The 24,041-nt window shown below is 47.3% G+C and overlaps 1 protein-coding gene across 2 annotated transcripts in view; it reads left to right on the top strand.

The window, feature by feature from the left end:
* LOC121003238 (peroxisomal N(1)-acetyl-spermine/spermidine oxidase-like) overlaps nt 1-24,041 on the top strand; it is a 130,199-nt gene that overhangs the window by 68,279 nt on the left and 37,879 nt on the right. For both annotated transcript variants that reach the window (XM_040434908.1, XM_040434907.1), the window contains one exon: nt 17,614-17,869. In XM_040434908.1, the coding sequence (XP_040290842.1) occupies nt 17,614-17,869 (256 nt within the window). The remainder of the gene's footprint in view (nt 1-17,613; nt 17,870-24,041) is intronic.

Genomic DNA, 24,041 nt, shown 5'->3' with positions numbered 1-24,041 from the left:
TTCCCCATAGGTTTTGGACGTAGTCTCATCAGGCCTAAAGTTGGAGTTTTCCACTCTTCCCCAGGAGGTGTTCCACATCACCAAAAAAGCCGGTCCAGTCCAAGCTCTAATACTAGATCAGGTAAAAATCCTGTTACAAAAAGAAGCTATAGCGTCAGTTCCCCTAGCAGAACAGGGAACAGGTTATTATTCCCCCTTATTCTTAGTCAAAAAACCGAACGGCTCATACAGAGCCATTATAAACTTAAAGGGACTGAACCAACATCTACTCTACAAACGGTTCAAGATGGAGAGCATAAAATCCACCATAAGTCTATTACAGAAAAACACCTTTATGGCAACCCTGGACCTTACCGACGCGTACTACCACATTCCAATCTGCAGAGAGCATCAGAAATTCCTAAGATTTTCAGTACAACAGGGTTTGGTGGTACTCCGCTATCAATTCCAGGTCCTTCCTTTCGGCATTACGTCAGCACCAAGAGTCTTCTCCAAAGTGATGGCAGAGGTGATAGCGGATCTTCATCTAAGGGGCATATTAGTTGTGCCGTACTTAGACGACTTTCTTATAGCGGCTGCATCGGAAAGTCTCCTATTAGAACAGATAGAAATAGTGAAGCAAAGCCTAACAGACCTGGGTGGTTAATAAACATAGAAAAGTCAGACCTCCAGCCCGAAAAAAGGAAGATCTTTTTAGGAATGCTACTGGATTCAGGCTTCATGAGGACCTTCCTCCCACAGGAAAAAATCCAGACTATCAAACAGGAATTTACGCTGTTCTGCAGCAAATCAAGAGTGACAATCAGGTCAATAATGAAAATCTTGGGTCTAATGTCCTCAGCTATCCCAGCAGTAAAGTGGGCTCAGGCTCACTCAAGAACCCTCCAGGCTTTCATGCTCAGAGAATGGGACAAGAGCATAGCTTCTCTAGAACGGAGAGTAAGAGTCCCTCAATATGTAAGAGACTCCGTAAATTGGTGGTTGATCAACCAGAACCTAAACACAGGCGTCCCGTGGCAGCAAACAGATGTAGTCACTATCACTACAGACGCCAGCAAGAACGGTTGGGGGGCCTTTTCAGACAGGTCCGTAATACAAGGGGGCTGGCAAGAAAATCAAATCCTAGCCTCTTCCAACCTGAAGGAGTTAAGGGCAGTATGGGAGGCCTTGAAGGCCCTTCACTCAGAAGTCCATGGGAAAGAAGTGAGAATACTCTCAGACAACACCACAGCGGTGGCCTATCTGAACAGACAGGGGGGCACAAGAAGCCCATCCTTGGCGAGGGTCTCAAAAGAGATTTTCCAGTGGGCAGAAAGGAACATACTATCAATATCGGCAGTTCACATAAGGGGAGAAGACAATACAGTGGCGGATTTTCTCAGCAGAGATGTCTTGAAAGAAGGGGAATGGTCCTTAAACCCAAGGATATTCCATCAGATAGCACAAACATGGTTCCTTCCAGAAATAGATCTGTTCGCCACGCGTCAAAACAGACAAGTAGAGAAGTTCAGCTCTCTGGCTTATTCAGATCACCCTCTTATAGTGGACTCTCTCTCCCACCCGTGGCCAAGAGTAAACTTGTACGCCTTCCCTCCCTTTGCGTTAATCCCCAAGGTGCTGCAAAAGGTACTACAGGAGAACCACAATCTGATCCTGATTGCTCCTTACTGGCCCAAGAGGTCATGGTTCCCTCTCCTAGTGAGAATGTCAGCAGGAGACGTGTGGCATCTACCAAACATCCCGGATCTCCTTCACCAGGGCCCAGTATGGCATCCCAAGACAGCACAACTTCAGTTGACAGCATGGAGACTGAGCGGGAAATATTAAAAGGAAAGGGCCTCTCGGACGCGGTAATTTCCACAATTCTTTTTAGTCGCAAGAAGGTGACTTCTAAGATCTATGACAGGATCTGGCAGTCTTTCAGAAGATTTACAGGGGGAGATACCAGAGGTCCCCTTATAATCACTAAGGTCCTAGAGTTCCTCCAGTCAGGTCTTCAGAAGGGGCTAAGAGTAAGCACTATAAAGGTCCATATATCAGCCTTGAGTGCCTTACTTGATATAAAATTAGCAGACTTAGACCTTGTTAGGAGATTCGTGAAAGGAGCTCGGAGAAAGCAGCCAATAGTGAGGTCCACTGTCCCTCCTTGGGACTTAAATCTAGTCTTAGCAGCCTTATCAGACAGCCCTTTTGAACCCTTATCTGAGATATCTCTAAAGATGCTTACCTTTAAAACAGTTTTCTTAATAGCCATCACCTCGGCTAGGAGGGTGGGGGAGATACAGGCTTTCTCGTGCAGGCCCCCGTACTTGTCCATCAAGGATGATAGGATAGTACTGAGACATTCTCCCTCTTTTTTACCCAAGGTGGTCTCTAAGTTCCACTGTCTTCAGGAAGTGTCCCTCCCTTCCTTTGGATCCCCATCAGGCAGTCAGGAGCAGAGACGCTTCCATAACTTGGATGTAAGAAGAGCTGTTCTTACCTACCTAAAGGCTACAGAAGATCTCAGGAAGACGGACAGACTGTTTGTTCAGTTTGCAGGCCCAAATAGGGGAAACGCGGCAAGAAAAGCATCCGTTAGTCGATGGATTAGATCGACAATCTTGACTTGTTATGACTTAAGGGAGGTCCCTCCCCCGGCAGGCTTAAAAGCCCATTCAACTCGATCTGTAGCAACCTCTTGGGCTGAATCAGCGGAGGTTCCGTTGGAACAAATTTGCCAGGCAGCCACCTGGTCGTCACCTTCTACTTTCTTTAGACATTATCAGTTAGATGTGTTGAAGAACAGGGAATTATCATTTGCTCGCAGAGTGTTATCTGCGGTTGTCCCCCCCTAATATGGGATTCCTATGTTATTCCTCCTGTCGTGCCGCTGTGGGGGTGTTAAGAAAGATTTCAATTACTTACCGGTAATTGGTTTTTCCTCTAGCCCCCAAAGCGGCACGGGGAATTTCCCTCCCTATGATTATTCTAACTTTTATTTAAAAAAAAAAAAAAAAAAAGGATGAAAGAAGGAAAAAGTTGTTTTGTCTTTCTTGGAGACTATCCTTGTTTATTTCTCAATAACACATAAAGATTAATTTTGTTGCATCCATTCCAGAGTTTCTCGGTTATTTACTAGAACAGGTAAGGGGAGGGGAGTATTTAAAGATCTCCACGTTGTTTCCTGTCCCTGGGGAGGCGGGGTATCCTCCTGTCGTGCCGCTGTGGGGGCTAGAGGAAAAACCAATTACCGGTAAGTAATTTAAATCTTTTCCGCACAAGAGCAAAACATTGTAATGCGTTTTGCACTCGCGTGAGAAAAATCGCGCGTGTTTGGTACCCAAACCCAAACTTCTTCACAGAAGTTCGGGCTTGGGATCGGTGTTCTGTAGATTGTATTATTTTCCCTTATAACATGGTTATAAGGGAAAATAATAGCATTCTGAATACAGAATGCATAGTACAATAGCGCTGGAGGGGTTAAAAAAAATAAAAAAATAATTTAACTCGCCTTAATCCACTTGATCGCGTACCCGGCATTTCCTTCTGGCTTCATCTGATCTCTGTGCAGCAACAGGACCTTTGATGACGTCACTCCGGTCATCACATGGTGCATCACATGATCTTTTACCATGGTGATGGATCATGTGATGACCGGAATGACGTCACCAAAGGTCCTGTTGCTGCACAGTGATCAGATGAAGCCAGAAGGAGATGCCAGGCATCGCGATCAAGTGGACTAAGGTGAGTTAAATTATTTTTTTATTTTTTTTAACCCCTCCAGCGATGTTTTACTATGCATTCTGTATTCAGAATGCTATTATTTTCCCTTATAACCATGTTATAAGGAAAAATAATAATGATCGGGTCTCCATCCCGATCGTCTCCTAGCAACCGTGCGTGAAAATCGCACCGCATCCGCACTTGCTTGAGGAATCTTGCAATTTTCACGCAACCCCATTCATTTCTATAGGGCCTGCGTTACGTGAAAAACGCACAAAGAGGAGCATGCTGCGATTTTCACGCAACGCACAAGTGATGCGTGAAAATCACTGCTCATGTGAACAGCCCCATAGAAATGAATGGGTCGGTATTCAGTGCGGGTGCAATGCGTTCACCTCCCGCATCGCATCCGCGCGGAATACACGCTCGTGTGAAAGGGGCCTTAGGCTTCATTTATACGACCGTAATTTTGGTCTGTGCCTGATCTGCATTTTTTTGAGATTAAACACATACCCATTCATTTCCATGGATCCTCCTAAAAAAAAAATCAGACAGCTCATGAATTTCATCCATGTGCTGTCCGCAGCCAGATTCCAACTTTCAGAACCTGTAGGTCCCCAGAAAATTGCAGGACGCACATGGACCACATCTGTATTTTGCGGATCTGTGATTTGCAGACCGCTGTCATGGTCTTACCTTCTTGCTGTTCTCCCTCGTTTGACATGTGCTGGCGGCCATCTTGGTTTCTGGGTTTCTTGTAGCCTTCCACCCCGCGGCTCCTCCTTCCCACTGGGAGGAGCTGGATGCCTAGCTCATATATATAGGAGGTCTGTGGCGTCAGTTCCTTGCTTGGTCCTCCTGTGTTCACATGCTTCTAAGACTGCTGCTGCTTCTGGTTCCTAATCCTGGCTTCGTCTGACTTCCCTGCTGGTTCCTGATCCTGGCTTCGTCTGACTACCCTGCTGGTTCCTGATCCTGGCTTCGTCTGACTACCCTTCCGGTTTCCTGACCTCTGGCTACGCAAAGACTCTGCTTCGGTTTCACCATCCGTTTGGACTTTTGCTTTATAGCTTGATTTGCAATAAAGCCTTCTTATTTTCACTTATCTCTTGTTGTACGTCTGGTTCATGGTTCCGTGACATTAGGACCAAGCCATGAATTCTGACGGTACAGGGCCATCCTCGCTACCCACGCTGGTTGCCAGACTTGATCAGCAGGATCACCTGTTGGGTCGGTTCGCTGTGGCGTTGCAAACCCTGCTTGAACGCACGGCTCATTTCGCTCCTACTGCCGCTCCGGTTGTTGCGCCAGAGTCTACCCTGACACCTGTTGTTGCGCCTGCGGTGTTTCGGGGTATGTCCGGTTCTGCCCCTCTTCCACAGCGCTTTGGGGGAGAGCCAGCTCAGTGCCGAGGTTTCCTTAACCAGGTGGGCATTTATTTCGAGTTGCTGCCACATGCCTTTCCTACTGAGAGATCAAAGGTGGGCTTCTTGATCTCGCTGCTCGCAGACAAGGCCTTGGCCTGGGCCAGCCCTTTATGGGAGAACAACGATCCGGTGGTTGCCGAGTTTTCCGGTTTCATTGCTTCTCTTCGGAAGGTATTCGATGTGCCGGCTCGTGCTGCCTCTGCTGCGAAGCTCCTTATGTCCATCAGACAGGGTTCACGATCCGTAGCCGAATACGCCATTGAGTTTCGTACCCTGGCAGCAGAGGTGGGCTGGAATAATGAGGCTCTGGTCGCTGCTTTCTCTCATGGTCTCTCGGATGCCTTGAAGGATGAGGTTGCAGCTAAGGACCTACCAGTGGAGCTCGAGGCTCTTATTTCTTTCCTGATTTTGATTGACACCAGACTCAGGGAGAGACCTTCCTTTAAGGAGAGCCTGCGGAGGTCTTCTAACAGATTGGCGCCTACGTTTGCTATCCCACCCGTGCCTCCCTCTCCTCCCACGCCTCCTGGGGATGACTTGTCTGGGGGTGAACCCATGCAGCTGGGGTTTGCTCGCCTGTCCGAGGGGGAGAGGGCACTCTGGAGACGCGAGGGCCGATGCATGTACTGTGGTCTCGGTGGGCATTTTCGGTTGGCATGTCCGAACCGTCCGGGAAAACGCTCGTACCTGAGATCCTGTTGGGGGCAGATCTTGGGTGGAGTCTCCTCGTCCCCGGTTTCCCGTGTTGACAAACCACTGATCACTGTTGTCCTCTCCTGGGTCGGGGGCTCGGTGACGACCCAGGCGTTGGTGGACTCTGGTGCTGGTGGTTTGTTCATTGATAGTATGTTCGCTGCCGCCAATTCCATTCCTCTGCAAGCTCGAGGTTCCCCACTGGCTCTTGAGGCGATAGACGGCAGACCCCTTCTGCCGCCACACGTGACTCATGAGACCCTTCCAGTGGGGATAGCCATTGGTGCCGTTCACAGAGAGTCGGTCTGCCTCCAGGTTATTTCGTCTCCACACTACTCGGTGGTCTTGGGGTACCCCTGGCTCCAGAAGCATAATCCGACTTTCGATTGGAGATCAGCCGAGATCCTCTCGTGGTCACCGCAGTGTGGGGCTAGTTGCATCCATGGGCCTGCCAAGTTGCTGTGTACTTCCTCGGACTCTCTGTTGCCTCCTGAATACGAGGAGTACCGGGATGTATTCGATAAGGTGCGTGCGGTTGCCCTACCTCCGCACCGCCCATACGATTGTGCCATAGAGTTACAATCTGGTGCCGTTCCTCCCCGTGGCAAGGTCTATCCACTGTCGGTAGCGGAGAATGAGGCCATGGAGGAGTACGTGAGGGAGGCGCTTTCACGCGGACACATTCGCAAATCCTCGTCCCCGGCAGGGGCTGGATTTTTCTTTGTGAAAAAGAAGGGCGGTGAGTTGAGGCCTTGCATCGATTACAGGGGTCTCAATCGCATCACGATCAAGAACGCTTACCCGATACCCTTGATTTCCGAGCTGTTCGATCGCCTTAAAGGGGCCACGGTCTTTACCAAACTCGACCTGAGGGCGGCATATAACCTGGTAAGGATCAAGGCGGGCGATGAGTGGAAGACCGCGTTTAACACCAGGACCGGTCATTATGAATCCTTGGTTATGCCCTTTGGGTTGTGCAATGCGCCCGCAGTCTTTCAGGAATTCATCAACGATGTTTTCCGTGACCTGTTGCAGCAGTGTGTGGTGGTCTATTTGGATGACATCTTGGTATATTCTGAATCCATGGAGGCCCACATTCTGGATGTCAGACGAGTGTTGCAACGGTTACGAGAGAACAAGCTGTTCGGTAAGCTTGAGAAATGCGAATTTCACCGATCCCAGGTAACCTTCTTAGGGTACATCATTTCCGCTGAGGGGTTCTCCATGGATCCTGAGAAGGTTTCGGCTGTCTTACAGTGGTCCCAGCCCAGTGGTCTTTGTTCCCTGCAGCGCTTTTTGGGCTTCGCCAATTATTATCGGAAGTTCATCAGGGACTTTTCCATGCTGGCCAAGCCTCTCACGGATCTGACCAGGAAGGGCAGTAATTCCCAGGTCTGGCCGCTCGAGGCCATCCGAGCTTTTGAGACCCTAAAATCCGCCTTTGTGTCGGCTCCCATTCTGTCGCATCCCAACCCTGGGTTGCCCTTTGTCCTCGAGGTGGACGCGTCTGAGACGGGAGTAGGCGCCCTTCTGTCTCAGCGTAGAACACCAGAGGGTCCTCTGCTTCCTTGTGGGTTTTACTCCCGGAAACTGTCTCCCGCGGAGTGCAACTATCAGATTGGTGACAGGGAGTTATTGGCCATCGTGCAGGCCCTTAAAGAATGGAGGCACTTGCTCGAGGGTTCGGTGGTTCCGGTTCTCATCCTGACGGACCACAAGAATCTGACCTACCTTTCTGAGGCCAAGAGATTGACACCACGTCAGGCCAGATGGGCTCTGTTCTTGTCACGTTTTAATTACGTGGTCTCCTACCTACCCGGTTCCAAGAACATCAGGGCGGATGCCTTATCACGGCAGTACTCCGAGCTGTCCAGGGAGGAGTCGATTCCGACCTCGGTCATACCTCCGAATCAGATCTTGGCCGCCATTCGCACCAGCCTGACCTCTCCTCTGGGTGAGCAGATTTTGGCGGCTCAATCTGGTGCTCCCTCTGGGAGACCCAACGGCAGATGTTTTGTGCCTGAGGAGTTGCGCACTCGGTTGTTGCGAACCTACCATAACTCCAAGACCGCGGGGCATCCTGGAAAGAATCAGCTGTCCTGGGCTGTTTCACGTCTGTTCTGGTGGCCTTCCCTACGTTCCGACATCGCCGCATATGTAGCGGCATGCTCCGTTTGTGCCCAGAGTAAGTCCCCTCGGCACCTTCCGTTGGGGCTTCTGCAACCCATAGCTACCGGGGAGCGCCCATGGTCACACCTGGGGATGGATTTCATTGTGGACCTCCCTGCATCCCGAGGCCATACGGTCATTCTCATGATTGTGGATCGGTTTTCCAAAATGTGCCACTGTGTTCCTCTCAAGAAGTTACCCTCTGCACAAGAGTTGGCCACGATTTTTGCCAGGGAGGTCTTCCGGTTGCACGGTTTGCCCAATGAGATTGTGTCGGATCGGGGGAGTCAGTTTGTGTCCAGGTTCTGGCGCGCCTTTTGCTCCCAGTTGGGGATTCATCTCTCCTTCTCCTCGGCCTACCACCCTCAGTCCAATGGGGCCGCAGAACGATCCAATCAGGCCTTGGAGCAATTCCTTCGTTGCTATGTCTCCGATCACCAAGACAATTGGATTGACCTCCTGCCTTGGGCTGAGTTTGCCAGGAACACGGCGGTGAACTCTTCCTCTGGGACGTCTCCCTTCTTGGCCAATTATGGGTTCCAACCTGCCGTCTTACCGGAGGTATTCTCTCCCCAGGATATTCCTGCTGTGAAGGATCACCTTTCCGTCCTATGTGCTTCTTGGGTACAGATCCAGAAGTCCCTTGAGGTCTCTGCGCAGCGCCAGAAACTCCAGGCTGATCACAGACGAGCGCCTGCTCCTTCCTACCAGGTCGGAGACCGTGTATGGTTGTCCACCCGCAACCTCAACCTTCGAGTGCCCACTCCCAAGCTGGCTCCTCGCTTTGTTGGTCCCTTCCGAGTGCTTCGCAGGGTAAACCCGGTAGCCTATGCCCTTGCGCTTCCTCCTGGCATGCGGATCTCCAACGTGTTTCATGTCTCCCTGTTGAAGCCACTGGTGTGTAATCGTTTCACTTCCTCGGTTCCTCGGCCTCGTCCGGTCCAAGTGGGCAATCGTGAGGAGTATGAGGTGAGCAATATCCTGGACTCACGCCTGGTCCGCGGTCGGGTGCAGTTTTTGGTCCATTGGCGTGGTTATGGTCCAGAGGAGCGTTCCTGGGTTCCCTCCGCAGATGTCCATGCTCCTGCCTTGCTCCGAGCCTTCCACGCACGCTTCCCTCAGAAACCGTTTTTTGCTCCGCGGAGGAGGGGCCCTTGAGGGGGAGGTACTGTCATGGTCTTACCTTCTTGCTGTTCTCCCTCGTTTGACATGTGCTGGCGGCCATCTTGGTTTCTGGGTTTCTTGTAGCCTTCCACCCCGCGGCTCCTCCTTCCCACTGGGAGGAGCTGGATGCCTAGCTCATATATATAGGAGGTCTGTGGCGTCAGTTCCTTGCTTGGTCCTCCTGTGTTCACATGCTTCTAAGACTGCTGCTGCTTCTGGTTCCTAATCCTGGCTTCGTCTGACTTCCCTGCTGGTTCCTGATCCTGGCTTCGTCTGACTACCCTGCTGGTTCCTGATCCTGGCTTCGTCTGACTACCCTTCCGGTTTCCTGACCTCTGGCTACGCAAAGACTCTGCTTCGGTTTCACCATCCGTTTGGACTTTTGCTTTATAGCTTGATTTGCAATAAAGCCTTCTTATTTTCACTTATCTCTTGTTGTACGTCTGGTTCATGGTTCCGTGACAACCGCAAAAGAGATACAGTCATGTACAGGAGGCCTTATTCTAAAGTTATTAGCCTACCATTGCACCTTGTGATAAATCTGTCTTTATATTCAGTTGCTGTAGGTTACACCCTGTATTGCAGCCTTGTAAAGTAGGATGCACATGCACCATGGGTAAGAACAAGGAATGTGGTTAGCGTCATGTCCTGCTGATACCAGGACACATCTCACTGCTCGAAGGCATGATGGGGCAGCAGACACATGACAAACCAGGAAGTAGAATTCAAGCATGGGAGATAAGAGAAAACTACAAATGAGCTAAATTTGAAATAAAAAAAACATGAAACTTTAGAGTGAAAAGTAGTTTATGGCACAACCCCTTTAAGCCATGCCCCCTTTCCCGATAAGCCATGCTCTCTGTCAAACAAGGTGCAAAAAATTTCTAAAACATAATAAATAAGGTGAAAAGCATGTACACAAGTTTTTTCATACAAATTAAGGCATAATTCTGGTGCCATCAGTTTAGTAATCTCCCCAGCCCCCACCCCAAAATATATTTGTACCTTTTACTTTGGTACGTATTTAAAAAAAATCTGGAATAATGCACACTATTTTTTTAACTATATTGTAACGGTCGCGTACACACACACACACAGGGGGGAGGGAAGTGACCACTGCGCTCCACCCTTACCCCTGGCCCTGCCTACATGCCTCGCGAGTCCTAATGACAGGGGACAACTGGACGGCAATCTCTAACTTGGAATAAGTGCAGGGATGACAGACAGACAAACAACAGGACGTGAACGGACCGAGTCAATACCAGGAAAGCTGCAAAGTACAAATGGAGCAAGCAGAGAATTGACAGGAGAAGCCGGGGTCATAAATACCAGGAGAACAGAGAAGTACAAGAGGAGTCCTAAGAGAGTAGTCAGGTGGGAGCCGAGGTCACAATACCAGTACGGATGCGCAGTACAGAAGGAGCAGGCAAAAGGATGGTCAGGGAACAGGATCAGGTAAGTATTCAGCAGTCCAACAAATAGCAAGGAACCTAGAAATTAACAGGCAACCTGTAGCCAGCAGGCTGCCTGTATTTATAGTGGGGAGTGAGGGTCATGTGATGTGGCCAGCGTCACATGACCGACAGACCAACCAGTCGAGCACCGAGTGATCAGCTCAGCGCTCAAGGCAGACTAGGAGCAGGGAGCCACCCAGCTAGTAAAGCCGCCCTGGGAATGAGGGCAAACACAAAACCTCATTCCAAAAGCTAAGCAACAGTTCTGCGGGTAATGGGGGACCGAGTGCACCTTCGGAACCCCGTGACAGTACCCCCCCTTTTACGAGGGGCCACCGGACCCAAGACTTCAGGCGATGGCTTTTCAGGGTGTTCTAAATGAAATTTACGAACAAGTCTAGGAGCATGAACCTCCCTGGCAGGTACCCAAGATCTCTCTTCAGGTCCATACCCCTTCCAGTGAATCAGGTACTGCAAGGAATTACGCACCTTCCTGACATCCACTATTTTAGACACCACATACTCGACAGCATCATTAACAAGAATCGGCGGAGGCGAGGCTTTTGATGGTACTACCGGTTCAAAATATTTTTTAAGCAGAGATTTATGGAACACATTATGAATGTGGAATGACTCAGGCAGCTCCAACCTAAAAGATACCGGGTTAATCACTTCCGTGATCTTATATGGTCCAATAAAACGAGGAGCAAATTTTTTAGAAGTTACCTTGAGAGATAGATTCTTGGAGGACAACCATACCTTATCCCCAACCTGAAAGTTTACCCCCCTTGAACGTCTTCTATCGGCCTTGAGTTTTTGAGAACATTGAGCCTTTTCTAGGTTCGATTGACTGTGCACCGTTCGGAGGAGAGTTTATCCGCTTCAGGGTTAGAGGAGGAGACGGACGACCCAGAATGAAAACGGGGATGAAAACCATGGTTACAAAAGAAAGGGGAGACCCCAGCAGAAGAAGTGACACGGTTATTCAAAGCAAATTCAGCCAATGGAAGGAATTTGACCCATAATTGCTGGTCATCAGCAACATACAACTTCAAGAATTGTTCCACAGACTGATTAAGGCGTTCAGTCTGCCCATTACTCTCAGGATGGTAGGCGGAAGAAAAAGACAATTAAATTTTACATCTTTGACAGAAAGCCCTCCAGAATTTGGACACAAACTGCACACCCCTGTCAGAAACAATATTTTCCGGGATGCCATGTAAACGAACAATCTCTCTCACAAAAATAGACGCCAGGGTTTTAGCATTCGGAAGTTTAGACAGGGGAATGAAATGAACCATCTTGCTAAACCTATCGACCACTACCCAAACCACAGTCTTACCCTCCGCCAGCGGTAGGTCAGTTATAAAGTCCATCGAGATATGGGACCAGGGTCTACTGGGAATGGGTAGGGGTCGTAGGTTACCCGCAGGGCGAGTCCTAGGTGTCTTGGACCTGGCACAAACCTCACAGGCTGACACGTAGGACTTGACATCCCTAGTTAGAGTGGGCCACCAATAAGATCTAGAAACCAGATCCTTAGTGCCCTCAACACCCGGATGTCCACAAAAGGCAGAATCGTGACACTCACCCAACAGCTGGAGACAAAATTGTACGGGAACAAACAACTTATCTGTTGGGGTGGATATCGGTGCCAGATGTTGTTCAGACCTAATGCGAGCCGAGATATCCTGGGTAAGAGCTGCTAAGAAGATTTTTGCTGGTAGGATGGATTCAGGTAGTACCTCAGTAGGTTGAAAAGCCTGGAAGCTCCGAGATAATGCGTCCGCCTTCACATTTTTACTTCCCGGCCTGAATGTGATGGAAAAATCAAAACAAGTAAAAAAACAGAGCCCATCTGGCTTGACGGGGATTCACCCTCTTAGCAGACTCGAGAAACATAAGGTTTTTATGGTCAGTGACAACAGTTACACAATGTCTTGCCCCCTCCAGGAAATGCCTCCACTCCTCAAATGCCCATTTAATGGCCAGCAGCTCCCTATTCCCTATGTCGTAGTTTCTCTCCATGGGAGAGAATTTCCTGGAGAAGAAGGCACATGGTCTCAGATTAGTGAGGCTAGCAGGACCTTGTGAAAGGACTGCTCCTACGCCGTCCTTGGACGCATCCACCTCCACAATAAAAGGTTTCTCCTGATCAGGCTGGATCAGAATGGGAGCGCTACTGAATGCCTTTTTTAATTTTTCAAATGAAGAAATGGCCTCAGTAGACCAATTCTCCAAATCCGCCCCTTTCTTAGTAAGGTCGGACAAACGGTTTAGCAATTACGGAAAAATTCATAATAAATTTACGATAGTAATTGGCGAAACCTAAGAACCGTTGTAAGGCCTTTAAGGATGAAGGTCTTACCCATTCCTTAATTGCTAGTACCTTACCAGTATCCATCTTGAAGGCGTGAGGAGTCAGAACATGCCCTAGAAACAGAATCTCCTGTACACCAAAGACACATTTCTCTTGTTTAGCGGATAGCTGATTCTCCCTCAACACCTCTAATACTTGTTTAACATGAGACACATGGGATTCGAAGTCAGGAGAGAATATCAAAATGTCGTCAAGATAGACAATAACAAATTTACCTAAGAACTCCCTAAGAATGTCATTCATGAAGTTTTGGAACACAGCTGGGGCATTGCTGAGTCCAAAAGGCATCACCTGATATTCAAAGTGTCCTACCGGGGTATTGAACGCCGTCTTCCATTCGTCTCCCTCCTTGATTCGGATTAGATTGTATGCCCCTTTCAGGTCAATTTTGGAAAACCAGGTTGCCCCCAGAACCTGGTTAAATAAATCCGGAATCAATGGGAGGGAGTATCTATTCTGGACAGTGATTTTATTTAATCTCCGGTAATCGATACATGGCCTAAGACCACCATCTTTTTTCTTAACGAAGAAAACCCCCGCCCCCATAGGAGAGACAGAAGGTCTAATATGCCCTTTACCAAGGCTCTCCTTAATATAATCTTCCATGGCCTTGCGTTCGGGCATAGAAAGATTATAAATTCGTCCTTTAGGAAACTTGGCCCCCTCTACTAGCTCTATGGTACAATCTTAAGGTCTATGGGGGGGTAGAACCTCCGGGGTTGGTGATGAGAATACATCAGAATATTCTCTAACAGCAGAGGGTAAAGTATCAGACTTTACTGAGACCCCAGCCTGTACCACGGACAAGCACGAGTCACACTTAGGCCCCCATCTCACCAACTCCCCATTGGACCAATCTATAGTGGGGTTATGTAGTCGGAGCCAAGGCAACCCTAGTACCACCTCAGCAGGTAGGTTCTCCAGGACTAGAAGCGAACATCTCTCTGAGTGGCACACACCCACGGTTAGAGAAATCTCTGAGGTACATAAGCTCACCGTACCACCAATAAGAGGAGTAGCATCAATAGCCATGACATGGATAGGAGTTGGTAAGGCAAACATAGGAATACCCAATCTTACATCATACTCAGTCAATAAAGCTAGCCGCTGAGCCAGAATCAATAAAGGCCTTACCCGGCCATTTATCTACTCCCAGAGAAATCGTAATGGCTACCGAAAGCTTACATTTAGAAAATTCAGGGTGTACCTGGTCTTTAGGTTGCCTTGTCTTAGGAGACTTGACAGAGAGGACCTTCTTAGGACACTGGTTGATCCAATGGTCAGGATCTCTACAGTAAAAGCATTCTCCACGTCTGCGGCGAAGATTCCCTCGGGTCATGCCAACCTGCATGGGTTCCTCGGTGGAGACCTCAGCATTGTCTCTGGGATAGGCCTCTGGCTGGACCACCATCTGGGAAGAGAACTGTTGTTCCTGTCGTCTCTCTCTAACCCGTCGGTCAAGTCGGACAACAAGGGTCATCATCTCCTCTAAGGTCTCTGGAAGTTGATAACTGACCAGAAGATCCTTTAATTTATCAGACAGACCTGACCTGAACTGACTCTTCAGGGCTGGTTCGTTCCATCCTGAGGGGACACACTACCTTCTGAATTGGGTGCAATAATCCTCCGCTGGTAAATTGCCCTGAACCAGTGCCTTTAGAGCCGTCTCGGCTACTAGAGCCCTGTCTGGTTCATCATAGAGGGTACCCAAGGCCTGAAAGAACCCCTCCACAGAATATAAGCAACTGGTGCCAGCAGGTAAAGAGAACGCCCAGTCCTGGGGATCACCCTGTAATCGGGAAATGATAATGCCCACGCGTTGACTCTCGGGGCCAGAGGACACGGGGCGCAAACGGAAGTAAAGTTTGCAACTCTCCTTAAAAGAGAGAAACTTCCTCCGGTCTCCAGAAAAGGGTTCTGGGAGCTTAATCTGGGGCTCAAAATGCGGACTGGAGGCCTGAGGAGTGGAAGAACCTTGCCCTAACTCAAAAGAACTGAGTTTTTCCCCTAACTCCTGCACCCTCTGCGTCAGATTAGAGACATGGTCAGTCAGGGTCACCAGAGGATTCATAATACAGTGGTTATTGGGCCTGTTAATCTGTAACGGTCGTGTACACACACACACACACAGGGGGGAGGGAAGTGACCACTGCGCTCCACCCTTACCCCTGGCCCTGCCTACTTGCCTCGCGAGTCCTAATGACAGGAGACAACTGGACGGCAATCCCTAACTTGGAATAAGTGCAGGGATGACAGACAGACAAACAGGACGTGAACGGACCGAGTCAATACCAGGAAAGCTGCAAAGTACAAATGGAGCAAGCAGAGAATTGTCAGGAGAAGCCGGGGTCAAAAATACCAGGAGAGCAGAGAAGTACAAGAGGAGTCCTAAGAGAGTAGTCAGGTGGGAGCCGAGGTCACAATACCAGTACAGAAGGAGCAGGCAAAAGGATGGTCAGGGAACAGGATCAGGTAAGTATTCAGCAGTCCAACAAATAGCAAGGAACCTAGAAATTAACAGGCAACCTGTAGCCAGCAGGCTGCCTGTATTTATAGTGGGGAGTGAGGGTCATGTGACGTGGCCAGTGTCACATGACCGACAGACCAACCAGTCGAGCACCGAGTGATCAGCTCGGCGCTCAAGGCAGACTAGGAGCAGGGAGCCACCCAGCTAGTAAAGCCGCCCTGGGAATGAGGTCAAACACAGAACCTCATTCCAAAAGCTAAGCAACAGTTCTGCGAGCAATGGGGGACCGAGTGCACCTTCGGAACCCCGTGACATATATCAATGCAAAAAACATTGCTTTTCATCTTTTTTCTCTTTTATACTCTGCTTGACTATAATGCCTCATATGACAAGTGGCTGCACACCCACAGAAAGAAAAGAAGCAATTCCTTCCTTTCTGTGGGAGGCAGCACATGTCACATGTGACATTACAGTCAATCACCTGTATTACCAGGAGTGCAGCTCTTGTTATCACCTTCCCCCCTGCATAGAAAATGATCTCTCGCACACAGGCCAGCGATTTGACTTAATAAATACCTCTATGGTATGTCCTCTTCTAATTTTCTTCTCGACTGTCTAGAGAGAGATATAGCTTTATGTTTCTATATTCGAATCCACGAATCCCTCGAATCTTGTGGGATTCGTGGACTCTAATCCCGATGTAATTTAGTAAGATTCGAATCCAACGAATCCCGCGACACGATATAACCTAATGATACACGGCCGCCGCCATGCCGCACAGTGCGGTGGACGGGTGTATCAACAGAGGGAGGAGGGGCTGGGGGCCGGCATCTGGATTAGTAATGACAGCGGGGACCTGCATTGTTAAGATATAATAATTATGTGTAATCCATCTGTATTACTTACAACATTAACTTCCATAGCAGAGAGGAGGGAGGAGGCAGGCCGGGAGGGTGGGCAGGCGGCGCGTCACTCAATACGTCATGCATCTGCGCCACCCACTTTATGAATGAAGCAGGCAGCACGGGCGCATGACGTAGTGAGTGACGCGCCGCCCGCCCCTCCTCCCGGCCTGCCTCCTCCCTCCTCCCTGCTACGGAACTTAAGGTTGTAAGTAATACACATGATTATTATATCTTAACAATGCAGGTTAGATCAGATTATACTACAGTGAGCGGGGCCGGTGCATTAGAATACAGGGACTGCACCGGTCCCCACTGTCATTCCTAATCCAGATGCCGGCCCCCAGCCCCTGTATTGGGGGTCATTCACACTGCAGGGACACTGTTAAGGGGGGATCTGTGGATGGCACATAGCATAAGATGCAATATATGTGTCATCCACAGATCCCCCCCATAACAGTGCCATCCAGAGATCCCCCATAACAGTGCCATCCAGAGATCCCCATAACAGTGCCATCCAGAGATCCCCCATAACAGTGCCATTCACAGATCCCCCCATAACGGTGCCATCCACAGATCCCCCTCATAACGGTGCCATCCACAGATCCCCCCCATAACAGTGGCATCCACAGATTTCCCCCATAACAGTGCCATCCACAGATTCCCCCCCCCCCCCCCCATAGCAGTGTCATCCACAGGCCCCCTTCCCCCCTCATAAGTGTTTGGGTCATTTTGTTTCTGACACCGTTCACACAATTCTTATGTACAGGATTCGAGATTCAAAAGATTAGATATATTCGAGAACGGATTCAGATTCGAAAAAAATTGGATTCGTCCCACCTCTAGTTTCTATGAATTTAGATGTAGGGTCGAATCAATGAAAATTATCTGGGCCACTTAATCCTTCGATCACCACATCAGCACTGAGAGGAAGAAGGACGCGGGGAAGCTACTGAGCAAGTCTTTCCACCCCTGAATGCAGGAGAAAGTGGACCAGAATGTCTAACAATATTTCTAATGCGCGTATTTTGCAGGAATACTTGATTTGAAATGCCCTGTTCATTGCATAGTGATACTTATTATGAGATATCCCCTTTATTAGTGCTGTCTCAATTGAATGTCCACCATATGATACTACATTCTACCCATGGTTTAGCCCGACCGACAGTGATCAGGGTCATCTTTACTGTAAAAAGTGGTTGTTATGAATTTATTCTGCATGTGACATTTAGTTAGTTTCCTATGGTTTCAGGATTTCTGAAGAAACAATCAGTGGATTTCTTCAGCCCTCCTCTTTCACCGAAAAAAACGCAGGCTATTAAGAATTTGGGATTTGGAACCAATAATAAAATTGTGCTGGAATTTGAAAAACCCTTTTGGGACTCAAACAGTACTCATATACAGATTATTTGGGAAGGAGAATCTCCTCTTACTGAACCAAAGGAAGACCTGAAGCAGAATTGGATGAAGAAAATTGCAGGATTTGTTGTCCTGGAGCCACCTGAACAGTAAGTTTTTGACCATGATTGATTTGCTGCAATGAAAGGGCTCAACAGAAGGTTCAAAGCACGGCTGAAATCAGAGTACCCATAGTATGTGGTGGTCAGAAGTGGCTGGAGATAAGAAAATAGCAGGGCAAGCTTTGCTATGTGGTTTCCATAACTCCCATAGATGTGGATTGGAGCTGAGGAAGCACAGCAAGCGAATGCTTTTCCATAACTGTGGAGCTTGCTGTGCTGCACTGGTGCTGTACTCTCATTCACTTCAATGGCAGTTATAGAAACATAAAGCACAGTCAGCTCACCTGTAACCATGGCCATCGCTGGCTGCTGCATACCATGTGTATTCCCATCTCAACCATGAATGGCTGAGACTGGAATACCCCTTTTAATTGTTTTACCGAGCCTTTTCATTGACATTCAAAGGTTCAAATAATGGAAAAAAGACCGGCATCCTGCTTAGTGCAGGAGCTCACACCGTCATTGGTTGCTATGTCGCTGTGCGCTTTGTGCTTCAGTACAGTAATACACTCGTATGATCTATACGAGTGCATTACTGTACAGCAGCGGCGGCATGAAGCGCACTACATCTTAGCAACCAATGACGCCGTGCGCTCCTGCACTAAGCAGGATGCCAGTCCGGTATCTAACGGACCGTGTTCCATGGACGTGTGAATTCAGCCTAAGGCCTCTTGCACACGACCGTATGGCTTTTTCAGTATTTTGCGGTCCGCAAAAAATGGATCCGCAAAAAACGGAACGCAACAGATGGCCCCTTATAGAACAGTACTATCCTTGTCCGTTGTGCGGACAATAATAGGACATGTTCTATCTTTGAACAGAAAGTAAAAACGGAAACGGAAGGCATACGGAGTACCTTCCTTTTTTCCCCCGGATCTATTGAAATGAATGTTAATCACTTAAGGACCACAGGTTTATACCCCCCTAAAGACCAGGCCCTTTTTTACAAATCGGCACTCCACAACTTTAGCGGTTTATTGCTCGGTCATGCAACTTACCACCCAAATGAATTTTACCTCCTTTTCTTCTCACTAATAGAGCTTTCATTTGGTGGTATTTCATTGCTGCTGACATTTTTACTTTTTTTGTTATTAATTGAAATTTAACGATTTTTTTTGCAAAAAAATGACATTTTTCACTTTCAGTTGTAAAATTTTGCAAAAAAAAAACGAGATCCATATATAAATTTTGCTCTAAATTTATTGTTCTACATGTCTTTGATAAAAAAAAAATGTTTGGGTAAAAAAAAATGGTTTGGGTAAAAGTTATAGCATTTACAAACTATGGTACAAAAATGTGAATTTCCGCTTTTTGAAGCAGCTCTGACTTTCTGAGCACCTGTCATGTTTCATGAGGTTCTACAATGGCCAGACAGTACAAACACCCCACAAATGACCCCATTTCGGAAAGTACACACCCTAAGGTATTCGCTGATGGGCATAGTGAGTTCATAGAACTTTTTATTTTTTGTCACAAGTTAGCGGAAAATGATGATTTTTATTTTTTTTATTTTTTTCTTACAAAGTCTCATATTCCACTAACTTGTGACAAAAAATAAAAGCTTCCATGAACTCACTATGCCCATCAGCGAATACCTTGGGATGTCTTCTTTCCAAAATGGGGTCACTTGTGGGGTAGTTATACTGCCCTGGCATTCTAGGGGCCCAAATGTGTGTTAAGGAGTTTGAAATCAAATTCTGTAAAAAATGGCCAGTGAAATCCGAAAGGTGCTCTTTGGAATATGGGCCCCTTTGCCCACCTAGGCTGCAAAAAAGTGTCACACATGTGGTATCTCCGTATTCAGGAGAAGTTGGGGAATGTGTTTTGGGGTGTCATTTTACATATACCCATGCTGGGTGAGAGAAATATCTTGGCAAAAGACAACTTTGTATAAAAAAATGGTAAAAGTTGTCTTTTGCCAAGATATTTCTCTCACCCAGCATGGGTATATGTAAAATGACACCCCAAAACACATTCCCCAACTTCTCCTGAATACGGAGATACCACATGTGTGACACTTTTTTGCAGCCTAGGTGGGCAAAGGGGCCCATATTCCAAAGAGCACCTTTCGGATTTCACTGGTCATTTTTTTCAGAATTTGATTTCAAACTCCTTACCACACATTTGGGCCCCTAGAATGCCAAGGTATTCGCTGATGGGCATAGTGAGTTCATGGAAGTTTTTATTTTTTGTCACAAGTTAGTGGAATATGAGACTTTGTAAGAAAAAAAAAAAATCATCATTTTCCACTAACTTGTGACAAAAAATAAAAACTTCCATGAACTCACTATACCCATGCTGGGTGAGAGAAATATCTTGGCAAAGACAACTTTGTATAAAAAAATGGTAAAAGTTGTCTTTTGCCAAGATATTTCTCTCACCCAGCATGGGTATATGTAAAATGACACCCCAAAACACATTCCCCAACTTCTCCTGAATATTCCAAAGAGCACCTTTCGGATTTCACTGGTCATTTTTTACAGAATTTGATTTCAAACTCTTTACCACACATTTGGGCCCCTAGAATGCCAGGGCAGTATAACTACCCCACAAGTGACCCCATTTTGGAAAGAAGACACCCCAAGGTATTCGCTGATGTGCATAGTGAGTTCATGGAAGTTTTTATTTTTTGTCACAAGTTAGTGGAATATGAGACTTTGTAAGAAAAAAAAAAAAAAAAAAAAAATCATCATTTTCCACTAACTTGTGACAAAAAATAAAAAATTCTAGGAACTCGCCATGCCCCTCACGGAATACCTTGGGGTGTCTTCTTTCCAAAATGGGGTCACTTGTGGGGTAGTTATACTGCCCTGGCATTTTCCAGGGGCCCTAATTTGTGGTAAGTAGGTAAATGACCAGTGAAATCCTAAAGGTGCTCTTTGGAATATGGGCCCCTTTGCCCACCTAGGCTGCAAAAAAGTGTCACACATGTGGTATCGCCGTATTCAGGAGAAGTTGGGGAATGTGTTTTGGGGTGTCATTTTACATATACCCATGCTGGGTGAGAGAAATATCCTGGCAAAAGACAACTTTTCCCATTTTTTTATACAAAGTTGGCATTTGACCAAGATATTTCTCTCACCCAGCATGGGTATATGTAAAATGACACCCCAAAACACATTCCCCAACTTCTCCTGAGTACGGCGATACCAGATGTGTGACACTTTTTTTGCAGCCTAGATGCGCAAAGGTGCCCAAATTCCTTTTAGGAGGGCATTTTTAGACATTTGGATACCAGACTTCTTCTCACGCTTTGGGGCCCCTAGAATGCCAGGGCAGTATAAATACCCCACATGTGACCCCATTTTGGAAAGAAGACACCCCAAGGTATTCAATGAGGGGCATGGCGAGTTCATAGAAATTTTTTTTTTTTGGCAAAAGTTAGCGGAAATTGATATTTTTTATTTTTTTCTCACAATGTCTCCCTTTCCGCTAACTTGGGACAAAAATTTCAATCTTTCATGGACTCAATATGCCCCTCACGGAATACCTGGGGGTGTCTTCTTTCCGAAATGGGGTCACATGTGGGGTATTTATACTGCCCTGGCATTCTAGGGGCCCTAAAGCGTGAGAGGAAGTCTGGAATATAAATGTCTAAAAAAATTTACGCATTTGGATTCCGTGAGGGGTATGGTGAGTTCATGTGAGATTTAATTTTTTGACACAAGTTAGTGGAATATGAGACTTTGTAAGAAAAAAATAATAATTTCCGCTAACTTGGGCCAAAAAAATGTCTGAATGGAGCCTTACAGAGGGGTGATCAATGACAGGGGGGTGATCAATGACAGGGGGGGTGATCAATGACAGGGGGGTGATCAGGGAGTCTATATGGGGTGATCACCACAGTCATTGATCATGCCCCTGTAAGGCTCCATTCAGACGTCCGTATGCGTTTTGCGGATCCGATCCATCTATCAGTGGATCCGTAAAAATCATGCGGACGTCTGAAAGGAGCTTTACAGGGGGTTATCAATGACAGGGGGGTAATCAATGACAGGGGGGTGATCAGGGAGTCTATATGGGGTGATCACCACAGTCATTGATCACGCCCCTGTAAGGCTCCATTCAGACGTCCGTATGTGTTTTGCGGATCCGATCCATCTATCAGTGGATCCGTAAAAATCATGCGGACGTCTGAATGGAGCTTTACAGGGGTGTGATCAATGACAGGGGGGTAATCAATGACAGGGGGGTGATCAATGACAGGGGGGTGATCAGGGAGTCTATATGGGGTGATCACCCCCCTGTCATTGATCACCCCCCTATAAGGCTCCATTCATATGTCCGTATGTGTTTTGCGGATCCGATCCATCTATCAGTGGATCCGTAAAAATCATGCGGACGTCTGAATGGAGCTTTACAGTGGTGTGATCAATGACAGGGGGGTGATGAGGGAGTCTATATGGGGTGATCACCACAGTCATTGATCACGCCCCTGTAAGGCTCCATTCAGACGTCCGTGTGCGTTTTGCGGATCCGATCCATCTATCAGTGGATCCGTAAAAATCATGCGGACGTCTGAATGGAGCTTTACAGGGGTGTGATCAATGACAGGGGGGTAATCAATGACAGGGGGGTGATCAGGGAGTCTATATTGGGTGATCACCACAGTCATTGATCACGCCCCTGTAAGGCTCCATTCAGACGTCCGTGTGCGTTTTGCGGATCCGATCCATCTATCAGTGGATCCGTAAAAATCATGCGGACGTCTGAATGGAGCTTTACAGGGGTGTGATCAATGACAGGGGGGTAATCAATGACAGGGGGGTGATCAGGGAGTCTATATGGGGTGATCAGGGGCTAATAAGGGGTTAATAAGTGACGGGGGGGTGTAGTGTAGTGTAGTGGTGCTTGGTGCTACTTTACTGAGCTACTTGTGTCCTCTGGTGGTCGATCCAAACAAAGGGGACCACCAGAGGACCAGGTAGCAGGTATATTAGACGCTGTTATCAAAACAGCGTCTAATATACCTGTTAGGGGTTAAAAAAATCACATCTCCAGCCTGCCAGCGAACGATCGCCGCTGGCAGGCTGGAGATCAACTCTCTTACCTTCCGTTCCTGTGAGCGCGCGCGCCTGTGTGTGCGCGTTCACAGGAAATCTCGGCTCACGCGAGATGACGCCAATTGGCGTTAGCGTAGCCTGGGGGAGCCGCCGCAATGACGCCTTTCGGCGTTACAGTTGCGGGAAGTGGTTAAACAAAACATGCAATGCAACAGCTCACTGCAAACCAAATAAAGTACAAAATTGCATCATAATTGCAAATGCTACACTAATAAGTTAGAGATGCTTGGCAAATCGTTTTGTACAAAATTATTTGAGCCCGTCTGCCTCACGTCAAGGCGTGCAATTGAAATGAATGGTTCCGTATACGGAACACAATAAACGGAACGGAAACGGAAAAAAAAACGTTTGTGTGCAAGAGGCCTAACACTGATGGTCAGTAACGTGATTACTCTTACCAGGACTAGTTGTGCCACTTCTGGCACAACTTTGAGAAGTGCATAGTCAATTGGATTGAATGCTGCTCCCAACTTCCATGCTGGAACGTGCTATGGATGAGTAAAAAGAAAAAATAGTCTTCTGGAGGGCTGGCCACTAAAATTGTAATTGAATAATTAAAAGGAACAATAAAAACGGAAAAGCAGAGGGTGATGCCTTTTGGTCCGCCTCCTTCCTCAGGCCAACTAAGGGCGGGTTCGAATTTGCGTTATGGAATTCTGTTATAACAGAGTTACATGACGGAAAAAAAAGTCATGTCTACAGGCCTTTTTTTTGTCATAAATAATGGGTGAAAAAAAACAACCATTCTATGTGCCCATAGACATGTATTAGGACAGAGCAAACGGAATGCCTCTTAAAGGTTTCCATTTTGCATTCCGTCCTAAAATTCTGCTATAACTGTCATAACGGAACCCTATAACGGAATTTATAACGCAAATGCGAACTCGCCCTTATACTGACATTGCCAATTTACAGCAATGCCCCAGAAGTGAAAAGTGCAAAGTTCATAGTACAAACCAGTGTTGAAAAAATTATACTAATTAATAAAAGAAAAATAAATATAAAATATATATATATAAAGATAACAGTATGACATGTTATGAGTTATGACATAATTGTGATTTAGAGAAAAAATAGGTTTGAATATTCCCAAAAAC

The sequence above is a fragment of the Bufo bufo genome, chromosome 6, assembly GCF_905171765.1.
Source record: "Bufo bufo chromosome 6, aBufBuf1.1, whole genome shotgun sequence".
Taxonomy (NCBI): Eukaryota; Metazoa; Chordata; class Amphibia; order Anura; family Bufonidae; genus Bufo; species Bufo bufo.
The sequence above is the reverse complement of the archived record's forward strand: the minus strand, read 5'-3'. Positions and strand labels throughout refer to the sequence as shown.